The sequence below is a fragment of the Musca autumnalis genome, unplaced genomic scaffold (genome assembly GCF_047663935.1).
Source record: "Musca autumnalis isolate F117 unplaced genomic scaffold, ASM4766393v1 scaffold_4, whole genome shotgun sequence".
In the NCBI taxonomy this organism is placed as follows: Eukaryota; Metazoa; Arthropoda; class Insecta; order Diptera; family Muscidae; genus Musca; species Musca autumnalis.
The window spans coordinates 62,422,727-62,436,027 of record NW_027411977.1 but is presented as its reverse complement, the minus strand read 5'-3'; the positions used below and the strand labels follow the sequence as shown (position 1 = coordinate 62,436,027).

The window sequence follows — 13,301 nt, the reverse complement described above, 5'->3', positions numbered from 1 at the left end:
ATTTTCGGTACTTTGAGGATTTTACTAAAAATGTTTAACAAACGTAGGTCCATGTTTTTATATATCCCCAAAACAAACCTCCCGATTTTCCGTACCTTAGCTTTATTTTTTGGACGAACTTTCTGTAATTTGAAATTTAAAAGTCAACAAAAATTGTTCATTTTAGTTTATATTTTCGTATAGCCCAGATACCTCCGAACTAGCTGTTAATGACATTTGAAGTTCCCACGTTATGTACCGATTTTCGATATTTTGAGGATTCTAGCTAAATTTTTTAACCGAACCCCTATATAACAGTACCTCCCAATTTCTAGCCCACCAAAAATTGTCAACAGTTAGATATAGGCACCATAAAAAAGGGCCTCCCGAATGAAGCATTTTATGTACATTATCTGGCATTTTAACGTACTCACTTAAAGTTGGGGACAGGAATGAATATTTTATGGTGGAGGGTATGAAAAGTTCGGCCCGGCCGAACTTAATGCTTTTTTACTTGTTATATTTTACATCTTAAATTTTATATTTTATTTTTTATATTTTTTTATATTTTGTATTTTATATGTGTTTTTTTATACCCTCCACCATAGTATGGAGGGTATATTAAGTTTGTCATTCGGTTTGTAACACATCGAACTAATCATTTGCGACCCTATAAAGTATATATTCTTGATCAGGATAAAATTCTAAGACGATCTAGCCATGTCCGTCTGTCCGTCCGTCTGTTGTAATCACTCTAGCGTCCGCAATTATTGAGATAGAGTACTGAAATTTTGCACCCGAGGGCCTTTTTACCATAGGCAGGTCAAGTTCGAAGATGGGCTATATCGGTCCACTATTTGGTATAGCCCCCATATAACGGTACCTCCGGAATTGAGGTATTTTGACGTTCTTCGCCACATTTGCAGACCGAATTAGCTATAATTTGGCACTTAGGGTTCCTAGTGATCAACAAACTTATACTTCAAAGGATATGGACATATGTCCATGTTTTGGTATAGTCCCCATATAACGGTACCTCCCGATTTTCGGTATTTTGAGAATTTTAGCCACAATTTGTAACCGAACTATCTGCAATTTGACATTTGAGGTTCTCAGTGGTCATGAAACATCTCCACGAAACATCGTCAACATAGGTCCATGTTTTGGTATAGCCCCCATATATCGGTACCTCCCGATTTTCGGTATTTTGAGAATTTTAGCTACAATTTTTAACTGAACCAGCTGTAATTTGCCATTTGAGGTTCTCAGTGGTCATGAAATATCTCCACCAAACATTGTCAACATATGTCCATGTTTTGGTATAGGCCCCATATAACGGTACCTCCCGATTTTCTGTATTTTGAGAATTTTAGCCACAATTTGTAACCGAACTATCTGCAATTTGACATTTGAGGTTCTCAGTGGTCATGAAAAATCTCCACCAAACATCGCCAACATAGGTCCATGTTTTGGTATGGCCCCCTTACAACCGTACCTCCCGTTTTTGGGTATTTTGAGCATTTTAGTTACAGTTTTTAACCGAAATAGCTGTAATTTGACATTTGAAGTTCTCAGTGGTCATAAAACATCTCCAACGAAACATCGTCAGCATAGGTCCATGTTTTGGTATAGCCCCCATATAACGGTATCTCCCGATTTTCGGTATTTTGAGAATTTTTGCTGCAATTTTTAACCGAACTAGATGTAATGATCGGTATTTTGAGAATTTTAGCTACAATTTAGTCTGTTCAAAAATAATCGTCAATATAGGTCCATGTTTTGGTATATCCACCCATATAACTGTACATCCCGATTTTCGGGAATTTTCAGTGGTCACGATATTTCTTCACTAAAGTTCGTCATCATGGGTCCATTTTGAGGGTCTACATTGTTTTGATGAAACTACCCCCAATTTGACTCTTGAAGTTCCCTGCAGCTATAAAACTTCTCCGCCAAAAATTTAAAGATAGGTTGACTCTTTGATATAGCCCCATAGGTGGTACCTTTCACCTAGCTGTACACATTTTTTAGATTAGATTAGATAACACTGTGCAACAAAATGGAGGTGAAAGTCTAGGGCACGGAAAATTCCTCTTGGGGAAGAAAGGCCTTGATGAGTATATTATGTACCCCGAAGGACAGATCCGCCGTGAGTCGAACTTCCGCATTATGGTGTGATGAAATTTTTGTTAGAGACCCAGGGCCATCAGGAATTAGCTTTATATCTATGTTCACTGTTGCTTAAGTGCTCTACAAAAACAACAAACAAAGATATAATGCAGGTATCGGCACCAATACAAATGAAGAATGTGTGGTCACACGCATACGACATCGAGAGCGTAAATTTCGCTCTCTCCACAAACATTAAGAATTATTGAAACAAGCGACAACAGAACCTTCTTCATTGACTTCAGAACGAAGACTGAACGGTGGTTGTTCTGCTGTTATTCTCATCAGGGGCACGTGTGCCCCTTTCTGCCGGATGCTGATATAATGCTAATTCATGATGGCTTACAGGGTCCCTTGCAAAAACTTCATCACGCCATAACGCGTAAGTTCGACTCCTGGCGCATCTGTCCTTCGGGGTTTTTAATATACACACACCAAGGGCATTCATCTCCAAAAGGAATTATCTCTGCCCCAACATTGGTGTTCACAGTGTAATTTAAGCAATAGTGGGAGACAGTAGGAGTATATCCATTTTCGAAAAGTTGTTCCACCTAAAATTGTAAAAGGACCCTAATTATTCCATTTTAATTAAGACTATTTTATGGTGGAGGGTATAAAAAGTTCGGCCCGGCCGAACTTAACGACTTTTTACTTCTTTTTATTTTTTATGTTTTATATTTTTTATTTATATTTTTTTGTTTTTATATCTTATGTTTTGTATTTTATTTTTTATATTATTTATTTACTATTTTATCCCTTTCGGCCCCGAACTTTTTTCCTCGCATTAGTAGTTATTTTAAAAACATAGAATTAAAGTATAAGTCAAAAATAAGACATAACATAAATTGGTGGGCGTTACCCCCCACCTATTTCGGAAGATACAGTACATTTTATCTAAAATTTATTTGCTCATTATTTTGTGCAATTATGTAAATATAAATGTTATAATCGTATAGAAGTATACCTCTGACCTTACTTTTGAAGAATCAAAACTAAAGTTTAACATAAAGCTCATACATTTTGATTTAGAAACGATTTAAATAAATTGGACTGTACACATCGATTTTTGACATGCCGTGATTTTCCAGACTTCACATTGAATAATGCATCGTAGTTCTGTTGATCAGGATACAACTGGCACTTTTTTATAATTTTTGCATTCTTAGGACTACAATTAGCCAAAGCAATGTGTTCTTTGAGGAAAAAATTCCGTTAGTTTTAAATAAAACGACGTCAAAATCGAAGTTGATTATAAGCAACGTTGGGGCCGAAAGGGTTATATATTACATTCTATATTTAAAATTTTATATTTTTTATTTAATATTTTATTTATATCTTTATTTTATATTTTTATAAGTTAAACTTAAACTTTATGTTTATATTTTATATCTTATATTTTATATTGTATATTTAATGTTTTATATTTTATATATGACCGATTTCAATTAAATTTGGAATGTGTGATGGTATTTAGTCTAGAAATAAGTGTGCCGTATTATATAGAAATCGGTTCAAATTTGGATATAGCTCTCATATATATTTTAGGCAGGTTTGAGGTATTTGATGCACGAAACACGCTGTATATGTCCGATTTTGATGAAAATTGGACTATGTGACGGAATTTGGTCTACAAATAAATGTGAAAAATTTATATTTTTGTTTTTATATTTCTGTATTTTATGTTTTATATTTTATTTTTTATATTATTTGTTTACTATTTTATATATAACATTCTATACTTAAAATTGTATATTTATTATTTTATACTTAATATTTTATTTATATCTTTATTTTATATTTTTTTATTATATAAACTTTATATTTTATATCTTGTATTCTATATTTTATATTTTATAGTTTATATTTTATATTGTATATTTCATTTTTTATATTTTATTTTTCATATTTTATAGTATATATTTTATATTGTGTATTTTATTTTTTATATTTTAAATTATTTATTTTATGTTTTATATTTTGTATTTTATATTTTATAGTATATATTTTTATATGTTTTTTTTATTTTTTATGTTTTATATTTTTTATTTATATTTTTTTGTTTTTATATTTTATGTTTTGTATTTTATTTTTTATATTATTTATTTACTATTTTATATATTACATTCTATATTTAAAATTTTATATTTTTTATTTAATATTTTATTTATATCTTTATTTTATGTTTTTATAAGTTAAACTTAAACTTTAAGTTTATATTTTATATCTTATATTTTATATTCTATTTTATATTGTATATTTAATTTTTTATATTTTATATTTCATATTTTATATTTTAAATTATTTATTTTATATTTTGTATTTTATTTTTTGTATTTTATAGTTTATATTTTATATTGTTTATTTTATATTTTACATTTTATATCTAATATTTTATGTTTTTTATACTTAATATTTTATTTACATCTTCATTTTATATTTCTATATTTTTATACTTTATATTTTATATATTATATTTAATTTTTTATATTTTGTATTTTATATTTTTTTTTATATTAGTTAATACTTATACCACAAGTATCTAATATCTAAACTAAAATAATTTTTTTAACTACATTTTTCAGATACATTGCCACCATTCCTGCAAACAACAACTCGTGAACCCAGTACCACCGAATCATCATTTGTTCCGCCCTCGTATACTCAGTCTCCAAGTTATGGTGAATTTGAAACTAGTCCCATACCCTTTGAACAGCGTGGACCTGAGTTGACTTTTGCCGAAACTGGACAGGAGAAAACTTTTGTTTTTGCCGAAAACAATACCTTCATACAAATCGATGGTGATATTATACAAACATTTCAATTAAGGTAAAATTATAATTTCCATATCATTTCTACATTAGGGTTATAACAAAAATAAAAAACACACTCCTTCATAATGTGGGGAATAATGCCTTTGTAATATAAACCCATATTTTCGATCGATTCGTTGACAACACATTTCTTGATTTTTTTCTGTCCTGTTGGCATTTTTGATATTTACCAAAAATGTACAAAAAAGTTATAACCCTAATGTACATGCTGCTATGTAGCTTGAACCTTTTGCATTTAATTTGTTTTTTCTGTTTCTTCCTGCAGATTATGTCGTGAAATTTCATTTCAATTTCGTACACGTTTACCACATGGCCTTCTTGTCTATCATAATGTGAAAAATCCCGATCGTATTAATTTGAATCCTTATGCTTTGTATGTCATCGTGGAGAAGGGACAATTAAAAGTTGTTCATGTCTTTGGCAAACATTCGACAAGTGTAACAGTGGGTGAAGGTCTAAATCGCGACGAATGGCATAGTGTAATGGTAAGTGTGTTTGTCTAGTTTTCAATATTATGCAACATATATACAATGTAAATACAATGTAATGTAAATGGACTTTGCAGTGAACACGATTTTGAACTAATAGTGTTTATACCCTACACCACTATGTGGGGATAAAAAGACAAAGTGAATATCTCAGCTTCTATATGGGGTATACCAAAAGCAAAACCTGACAATTAATGTAGAAAATATCAGCTTTCTAATGATGTAAAGTAGGTGCTCGTAGGTGATCAAACAACGAAGATATCACAATAGTAGCAAATAAAACCCCAATTTTAATTTTTGCGATTTTAATTATATTGACGAATATCACAGCTTTAGTTGTAAACTTTCCAAAAGCAAAGCCTGACTGTGAAAGTAGAAGATCCCGTCTTTACAATGATGTAAACTAGATCGGCGTAGGTAACCAAATGACGGAGATATCGCAATAGTCGGTAATACATCCCATTTTTCTATTTTTTTGGAAATCACGCTGCAGGTCGCAATTTTGATCGGATCGTCACGAAAATTTGAGGGTTAATGGGGGTCTCACAGATGAAGAAGCCTATTGATTTTGGTGATAGTCGGATAATATTTAGGGGTCGGAATGGGGAAAAACTCATTTGGAGACAAATTCAAAGTTTTATTCTTTGTGTATATATCGGCTTCTAGTAGTGGTATTCCAACGGAAAAACCTGTCAATGGAAGAAGAAAATATTACCTTTACATTGGTGTAAAGCAGGTTGGCGAAGGTGGTCAAACAAGGTAGATACCACAATAGTCGGTAATGCATCCAATTCTGCCATTTTTTGCAATCAAGCTACAAGTCGTAATTTTGATCGGATGGTCACGAAATTTTGGTTGCTTATGGGGGTCCCAGAGAGAAAGAGGCATATTATTTTTGGTGGTAGTCGGATTATATTCCCTAACAGAAATGTTTCCCAGTGAAAAGCTTATGCACAGGGGTAGTGGTGTAGGGTATCACATGGTCGGCCCCATCCCGACTATAGCCTTTGCTCACTTGTTTTAGTATGTAATGGAATATACATAGTTATAAATACTAAACTAAAATAGAGTAGCTGGGATTCAATATAAATCGCTTAGATTGTGCATTGAAACCAGTCCGTTAACTTAAAACTGTTTCCTATTCAATTTGGATCTTTGGGTGTATTCCTTACGTACAACCTTATAACTTACATAAAAATTTATTAATTAAGTAAAAACAGGGGTAAAAAGTTCAGTTAGAACATATGGCATCGACAAGCTCTCTCCATCTCATTCTATCATTCCATCATTGCCTGACCCCAGGTTATATGGGCTGATTCAAGTTCTCCTTTTGTACAACGGATCCAGGTGTTTCTTGGTCCTTGCGAATTCCAGTCTAGGACTGTTCTGGCGATGTCTCCGTGTGGTCGGAGCAAGATGTGGCCGAACCAAGTCCTTTTCCTTCTGCAGATTTCTACAGCGACAGGGCTACAATTGGTTCGGAGAAGTAGTTCTGAATTTGACAATCATGTTAATGTTTGCATACTACTAAACAACAATAACTAACATAACAAGAATACTTATGTACCAATTGATCATCCGATTTGGACGACATTTTATACATTTTGATTGGATAATCACGAAATGTTTGCGTTCACAGAGGAGGAATCCTATTGATTTTGGTGATGATCTGATCAGGCCTTCGGAGTCGAGCCATTTTTGGTCAGACTCCGACTCCGACTCCAGTCCAATTTTTTTCTCGACTCCGACTCCGGAGTCGACTCCGAAAACAGATAACATAAAATTCACAACTTAAATTACAGTCATCTCAGTTTGAACTTTCAAGATACATTACATTGGGAGGATACGAAAACATAGATCTATATTGTTCGTTTTTTCTCGTTGACAATACGGAATACAAAGTAACAAGCACTTCAGCATACTTCACACTTCAGAACATGTAGCAAGCAACTGCAATCGGACCTAAACACCGACATACGAGTATATTTACAATTTTCCGAATTTGACTTATGTACCCAATGAGACTCGAAATACCAAATTACCATAATTACTGACCGGTAACACTCTTTGTAATTTTTGAGTTATGTAAAATTAACGATATTTTAACACCGCAACGTGATAGAAGACCAAAATAGGGTATTGCCCCATAACATACACTTTCGCGGTTAAGGTTACTTGAAAACTTTATGTCAAAAGGGATCATTTTCTTCAAACCGTTAAGAATTTTGATTTACACTTGTAGGCCTTTGTCTACATAACTCTTCATCTTCATGAACAATATCTCGGATTCTTGTCCGTCCATAGTTATTTTTTACGTATTGCACCACGTAATGTGACAAAAGAAAACCTTCGAAATACATAAATTCGGGCCGTGCCGATATGCTAAAAAAAAGCCTATTCCTGCAATTTTACATCTTTATACTTTATAAAGTTCGTTGTGTTTCGGAAATGATTAAATAGTTCTAGAAATTTATATATCCACCATCCTATAGAGGTAATGCTCATAATTTAACGTCAATTTGTTAAATATTTTTCATTCCTTAGCATAAATGTATTGACAAATTTATCCCGGATGCATGACTTAATCGAATAATCATTTGATCTCTTCTCATCGAAGAACAACAGGATAGCATAAGAATATCCCCTTAAATAGAGAGAGAAATGGTTAAGTTGGTTTACTTATAGATAACCACACACTATTCTTCTATAAAAAGCAGACCTCTTTATAAAAGACGCATGGTTCTTCAAAAGACCGAATATGTCGTTTAAAAAATTGCAGGAACATCGTCTTTAAGAAGATTCTAACTTTTCTCAAACAAATTCAGCAAAAAGTCTAGTAGGTCTTTCGTACGATTTCCCTTATAGTACTACAAGGTCTTTCATAGAAGTCCAACAGGTTCTTTCCAGCAGACACAAATGACTTCTAATAAAAAACAACAAGAGAAGACCAGCGAGTCTTCTATAAAATGGCCTGTAAATCTTCTAAAAGATCTCAATTGACCCAAAAATGTTTCCGATATGCATTTTGTAGTCAAAATAGAGATTAAGAGTTCCTTTTAAATTATGATCATTTAAATAATTTAAATTGATTTGACAAATTTTGATAAATGTAGAACAGAGTGTTGCCCGGAGTCGGAGTCGAGCTTTTTTTCACGACTCCGGCTCCGACTCCAGCAAAATTTGCTAGACTCCGACTCCAGACTCCGACTCCAACTCCGACTCCGAAGCCTTGGATCTGATAATATTCATGGGTCGAAGTGGGCAAAAAACTTATGTGGAGAAACTCAACCTCCCCCATAGCATGGAGGGTATTTTAAGTATGTTTTTCCTTTTTTTAACACATCGAACTAATCATTTGCGACCATATTATGATCTAGCTATGCCCTCTGCCCGTCTGTTGTACACACTCTATCGTCCGCAGTAATTGGCACCAGAGTGTATTTTTCCGTAGGCAGGTTAAGTTCGACGATGGACAATATATGTCGACGTTTTGGTGCAGCCCCTATATAACGGTACCACCCGATTTAAGGAATTTTGAGAATTTTAGATACATTTTCGCCCAAATTAGCTACAATTTAACACATGGAGTTTCAAGAGGTCAGAAAACTTCTGCACCAAAATGGTGAAGATATGTCCACATTTTGTTATATGTCCACATTTTGGTATAGGTCCAATATAACGGTACAACCCGATTAAAAATATTTTAGCAACATTTTTTGCCCGAATTAGCAGAAATTTTACAATTGAGGTTCCTAATGCCCAAAAACTTCTCCACTAAGAATTGTTGATATAGGTCCACGTTTGGGCATAGTCCCAATATACCGGTATAGGTCGATTAAGGGTATTTTAAGGCTTTTAGCTACATTTTCTGACCGATTTAGCAGAAACTTGACATTTGAGGTTCCCAATGACCAAAAAACTTATCTACAAAAAAATATCGAGATAGGTCCACGTTTCGGAATTGCCCCCATATAACGGTACCTCTCGATCTAAAGTATTTTGGAGGTTTTAGCTAAATTGTTTGATCGAACTAGCTGTAATTTGACATTTAAGGTTCTCAGTGGTCCCGAAACTTCTCCACCAAAAATCATCAAAATAGGTTTATGCTTTGGAATTACTCCCATATAACGGTGCCTCCGATTTTCGCTATTTTGAGGCTTTTAGCTACAATTTTTAACAGAACTTGCAGTAATTTGACACTTGTGGTTAGCAGGCCACGAATCTTTTTCACCAAAAATCGTCCACAAAAGTCCAGTTTTTGGTATTTCTCTCATATAAATGCACCAGCAGATTGAAGACGTTTTAGGTACATTTTTTACCAAATTTAGGCATCAGGGCCCAGCAGAAATTAATGTTTTTACTTGAACTATAATAACAAAGACATGCTGAAATGCGTTACCGATGTATTACAAGACAATTTCCAAGTTGTGGAAATTTATTTGCTTGGTGGATATTTTTGCTGCTGTTGGAGAGAGCTTGATAATACTGTACAACAAAATTAAACATTTTTTAAAATTACAGATTGAAAAAAAGGACCGACAAATAGAAGTCTCAGTTATCGGGATTTTGAAACTTTACGTCGGGAGGTAACCTAAATAGGGGGTCCAATATTTCGCTTTGTGAACTGTTTTGGAAATATTCTGAGTAAGATTCCTCGTAATTCTTGCATTCTAGGTATATAGTGTCTTTCGCAATATTACTGAGAATGCTCTGCGTACAATTTTTGTGGGATGTGTTAATCCACTAACGACTCGCTAAAGGGGTCTCTTTGGTCCCTTTTTTAATAAACTTTTCAAATCGTCTTTAAGGTTGGGTATCAGCGGTTTCAGACACTCCACAAAAATGTCCGCAATTACATTTTACTATAGGTCTCTAAATACACCAAACCTGAAAAATCGAAACTAATGGTAGAAAATGTGAAAAAACTAAAACTCATTTTAGAGTTAAAGGTGGACCTTTTCCGAATTGGCTAATAAAACATAATTTTAAAGAGGAAAATATTCTACATCACCGAAGACATGAAATTTGTATACAGAATATTTACTAGTTAAATATCGGAAGCAATTTTAGTTAAAAACAAGTAAAAAAGTATCAGTCAGCTTTGCTGACAGAGATATACGCTCAGCCTGTATATATTAAAAAATGTTTTTTTTTTTTAAAAAACGTATGTGTTTAGGAGTTTTTAAAAATATTGGATGTATGAAACGACAAAAATGTTGATTAGGATTAAAGATCAAAAGTTTTGCGGAGGAGATACTAAATGGAATGGATCGACATTGACCTTTATGGAAGTGGATCTCCAGCAACAACATATGGTGCCATAGGGGGTTTTTAGACTTTTCGGGCTGTTTGCTCAAGAAGTATGGACTTGTCCCTAAAAACACTTTTACCGTCGTAATTGAGGCAGCGAATGCAAGTTGCTTCAGCACAAATCAAAGTGATCCGATATTAGGTCTTAAAGTGAACTTATCCGAAATTTTGTGTGGGAGGTACCGGAAGGAGTGGACAAATATAGTCCATATTTGAACCTGATGTACATCTGGTAGATATATTAGGATGCGTAAAGTATAGACCAATTCAGCCGCTCCCTTCAAGAGTTACCGTACGAACAGTTTTTCCTAAAATTTTTGAACTTTTGTGGGGGAGGTACCTGAAGGAGTGGACCGATATGGCTTATCTTCAAACTTAAACTATGTTTGTACAAAATATTACTAAGGCCATATTTTGGACCGAATCGGCAGATCCGTTCGAGAGTTATCTTGCGCTCCAATCACCTCACACGGTGTCATAGAGTTTTTTGCGACTTTCATGCTATTTTCCCAGGAAGTATGGACTTGCCCCTGATGAAACTTGTACCGTCGTATGGAAGGCTGTAAATACAAGTTGCTAAAACAAAAATCAAAGCGATTCGACAGTTGGTCCTAAACTGAACTTTTCCGAAATTTGTGTGGGAGGTACCCGAAGGAGTGGACCTATTGAGACCATATTGGAACCTCATATTAGTCTGGTAGAAAGTTTACGCTATACAAAGTATGGACCAAATCTGTCACTCCCTTCAAGAGTTATCATGCGCACAAACTTTCCGAACATTTTCGAACTTTTGTGGGGGAGGTACCGGAAGGAGTGGACCGATGTAGCTCATCTTCGAACTTAAACTAAGTTTGGGCAAAATATTACGAAAGCCAAAATTTGAACCGAATGGGTTCATCCGTTCGAGAGTTATCGTGCGCTCCAGCCAGCAGGACAGACAGACAGACGGACGGACATGGCTAGATCGACTCCAAATTGTCTGAAACACATTTCGTCCAAACATACTTGGGGTCTAAAACCATTATTTCGATGAGGCACATTTTCATCGTATCAAAGTGTATATGGTAAATTTCAAATTTCCTTTACAATTCCATCGAAAAAAAATTAAAAAAATTTTGTACAAGCACATTCACGATTTTTGGTACATGGGTTAAGAAAAAAATCGTGGTTTCAAATCTGTTCGCGTTCACAAAATCTGATGCTGCGCCCAAAAGTTAGGGGGGATTTTATTCCCTTATAAAGAAAAAATTTTTAAAAATTCCCTTTGTGTTGTAATAAGAAAATTTATATATAAAGCGTTAACAGCATTTAATATCTATCCGTAGATGCCTAAATATTTACTAAATATATTTCTATTTTCGCGGAAAATCAAGAAATACTGAAAAAATCTTGGAGTACATTTAATTTATTCTAATTTAGAGTCCAAATAAAACTCGAAAAAATAAATTAAAAATACGTACAGATTCTGGACAACGCGTAGAAAAATATGAGACCAAAATTTTAAAGATAGGATTTATAACTGCCATATTACAGCAACAACAAAAGACGAAAACTTATTGTTGGAATATTATTTCAAAAATATATTTTTTGTTCAATACGAAAAATAGAAAAAACATTTTTGGGAGTTATTCTACTACTTCGCTAAATTTCGATGCAAGGACTGACGGACTTTGCTGAAACTTCTTCAGGGAAAATGCGATGATAAACCCGAAAGTGTATTTGCTTACTTTGATAAACAATAGGATTATGAAATAGTAAGTGATATTGAAATTACATCCAAAGAAAAAACATAAAAGTTAAAAAACGTATAATTCGCGAATTCGTTAAAATCAGTTAAGGCGCATGCGCTTTTCAGATACAGCTAGTGCATCTCTGTCAATATGTAGCGATTTTTCCACTTTTCATTCAGCGGCCAAAGTGTGCTGTCAGCTGCATCTTACTGTTCAAAAAACCTTAATGTGGGTAAAAATTGCGCGATCTACATAAGATTATAAGGCGCATCTGATTTCAGTGACCGCCTATAAAAAATACGTCATTATAACAACTTTTAAACAAATTCTTCAAGAACCGCGGATGTGCTACCAAATTCTATTTTATATGAAATACGAATATTACTCCAGAATCTCGGTAATTTATGCCCCACGGTTTTGGAAAATAATATCATCGCGAATAAAAGGTTCCATTTATGTAAAAATAACCAAAGAAAATCGCGGTTCAATGCGCGGAATCATCAAAATATAATTTTTCAGAATTTCCTACTTTCAAGGTATCTATAACCGCCGTTTTAGTGGATGGATTTGAAAGCGGAAGGGTTCATTAGATCCGGCGCGTAAAAAAACTAAAATCACGCGGGGTTCAAGGGTACCTAAGTCTCAGTTGTAAATTGTGAAACCAAAAAATAGGTTTTTAAAGAAAATTTACACACCAAAATCTCGACTTTGGACTTCTATTACTAGGAAGCTGTATGAAGCACATTCATGAGATATACATCAAACGACGTGGAATCACGAGTTCTACAATCCAG

At 33.8% G+C, this 13,301-nt stretch overlaps 1 protein-coding gene across 13 annotated transcripts in view; it reads left to right on the top strand.

Annotated features, from left to right (window-relative positions):
* axo (axotactin) overlaps nucleotides 1–13,301 on the top strand; it is a 508,380-nt gene that overhangs the window by 146,747 nt on the left and 348,332 nt on the right. For all 13 annotated transcript variants that reach the window (XM_073983728.1, XM_073983738.1, XM_073983733.1 and 10 more), the window contains 2 exons: nucleotides 4,731–4,974; nucleotides 5,245–5,464. In XM_073983728.1, the coding sequence (XP_073839829.1) occupies nucleotides 4,731–4,974; nucleotides 5,245–5,464 (464 nt within the window). The remainder of the gene's footprint in view (nucleotides 1–4,730; nucleotides 4,975–5,244; nucleotides 5,465–13,301) is intronic.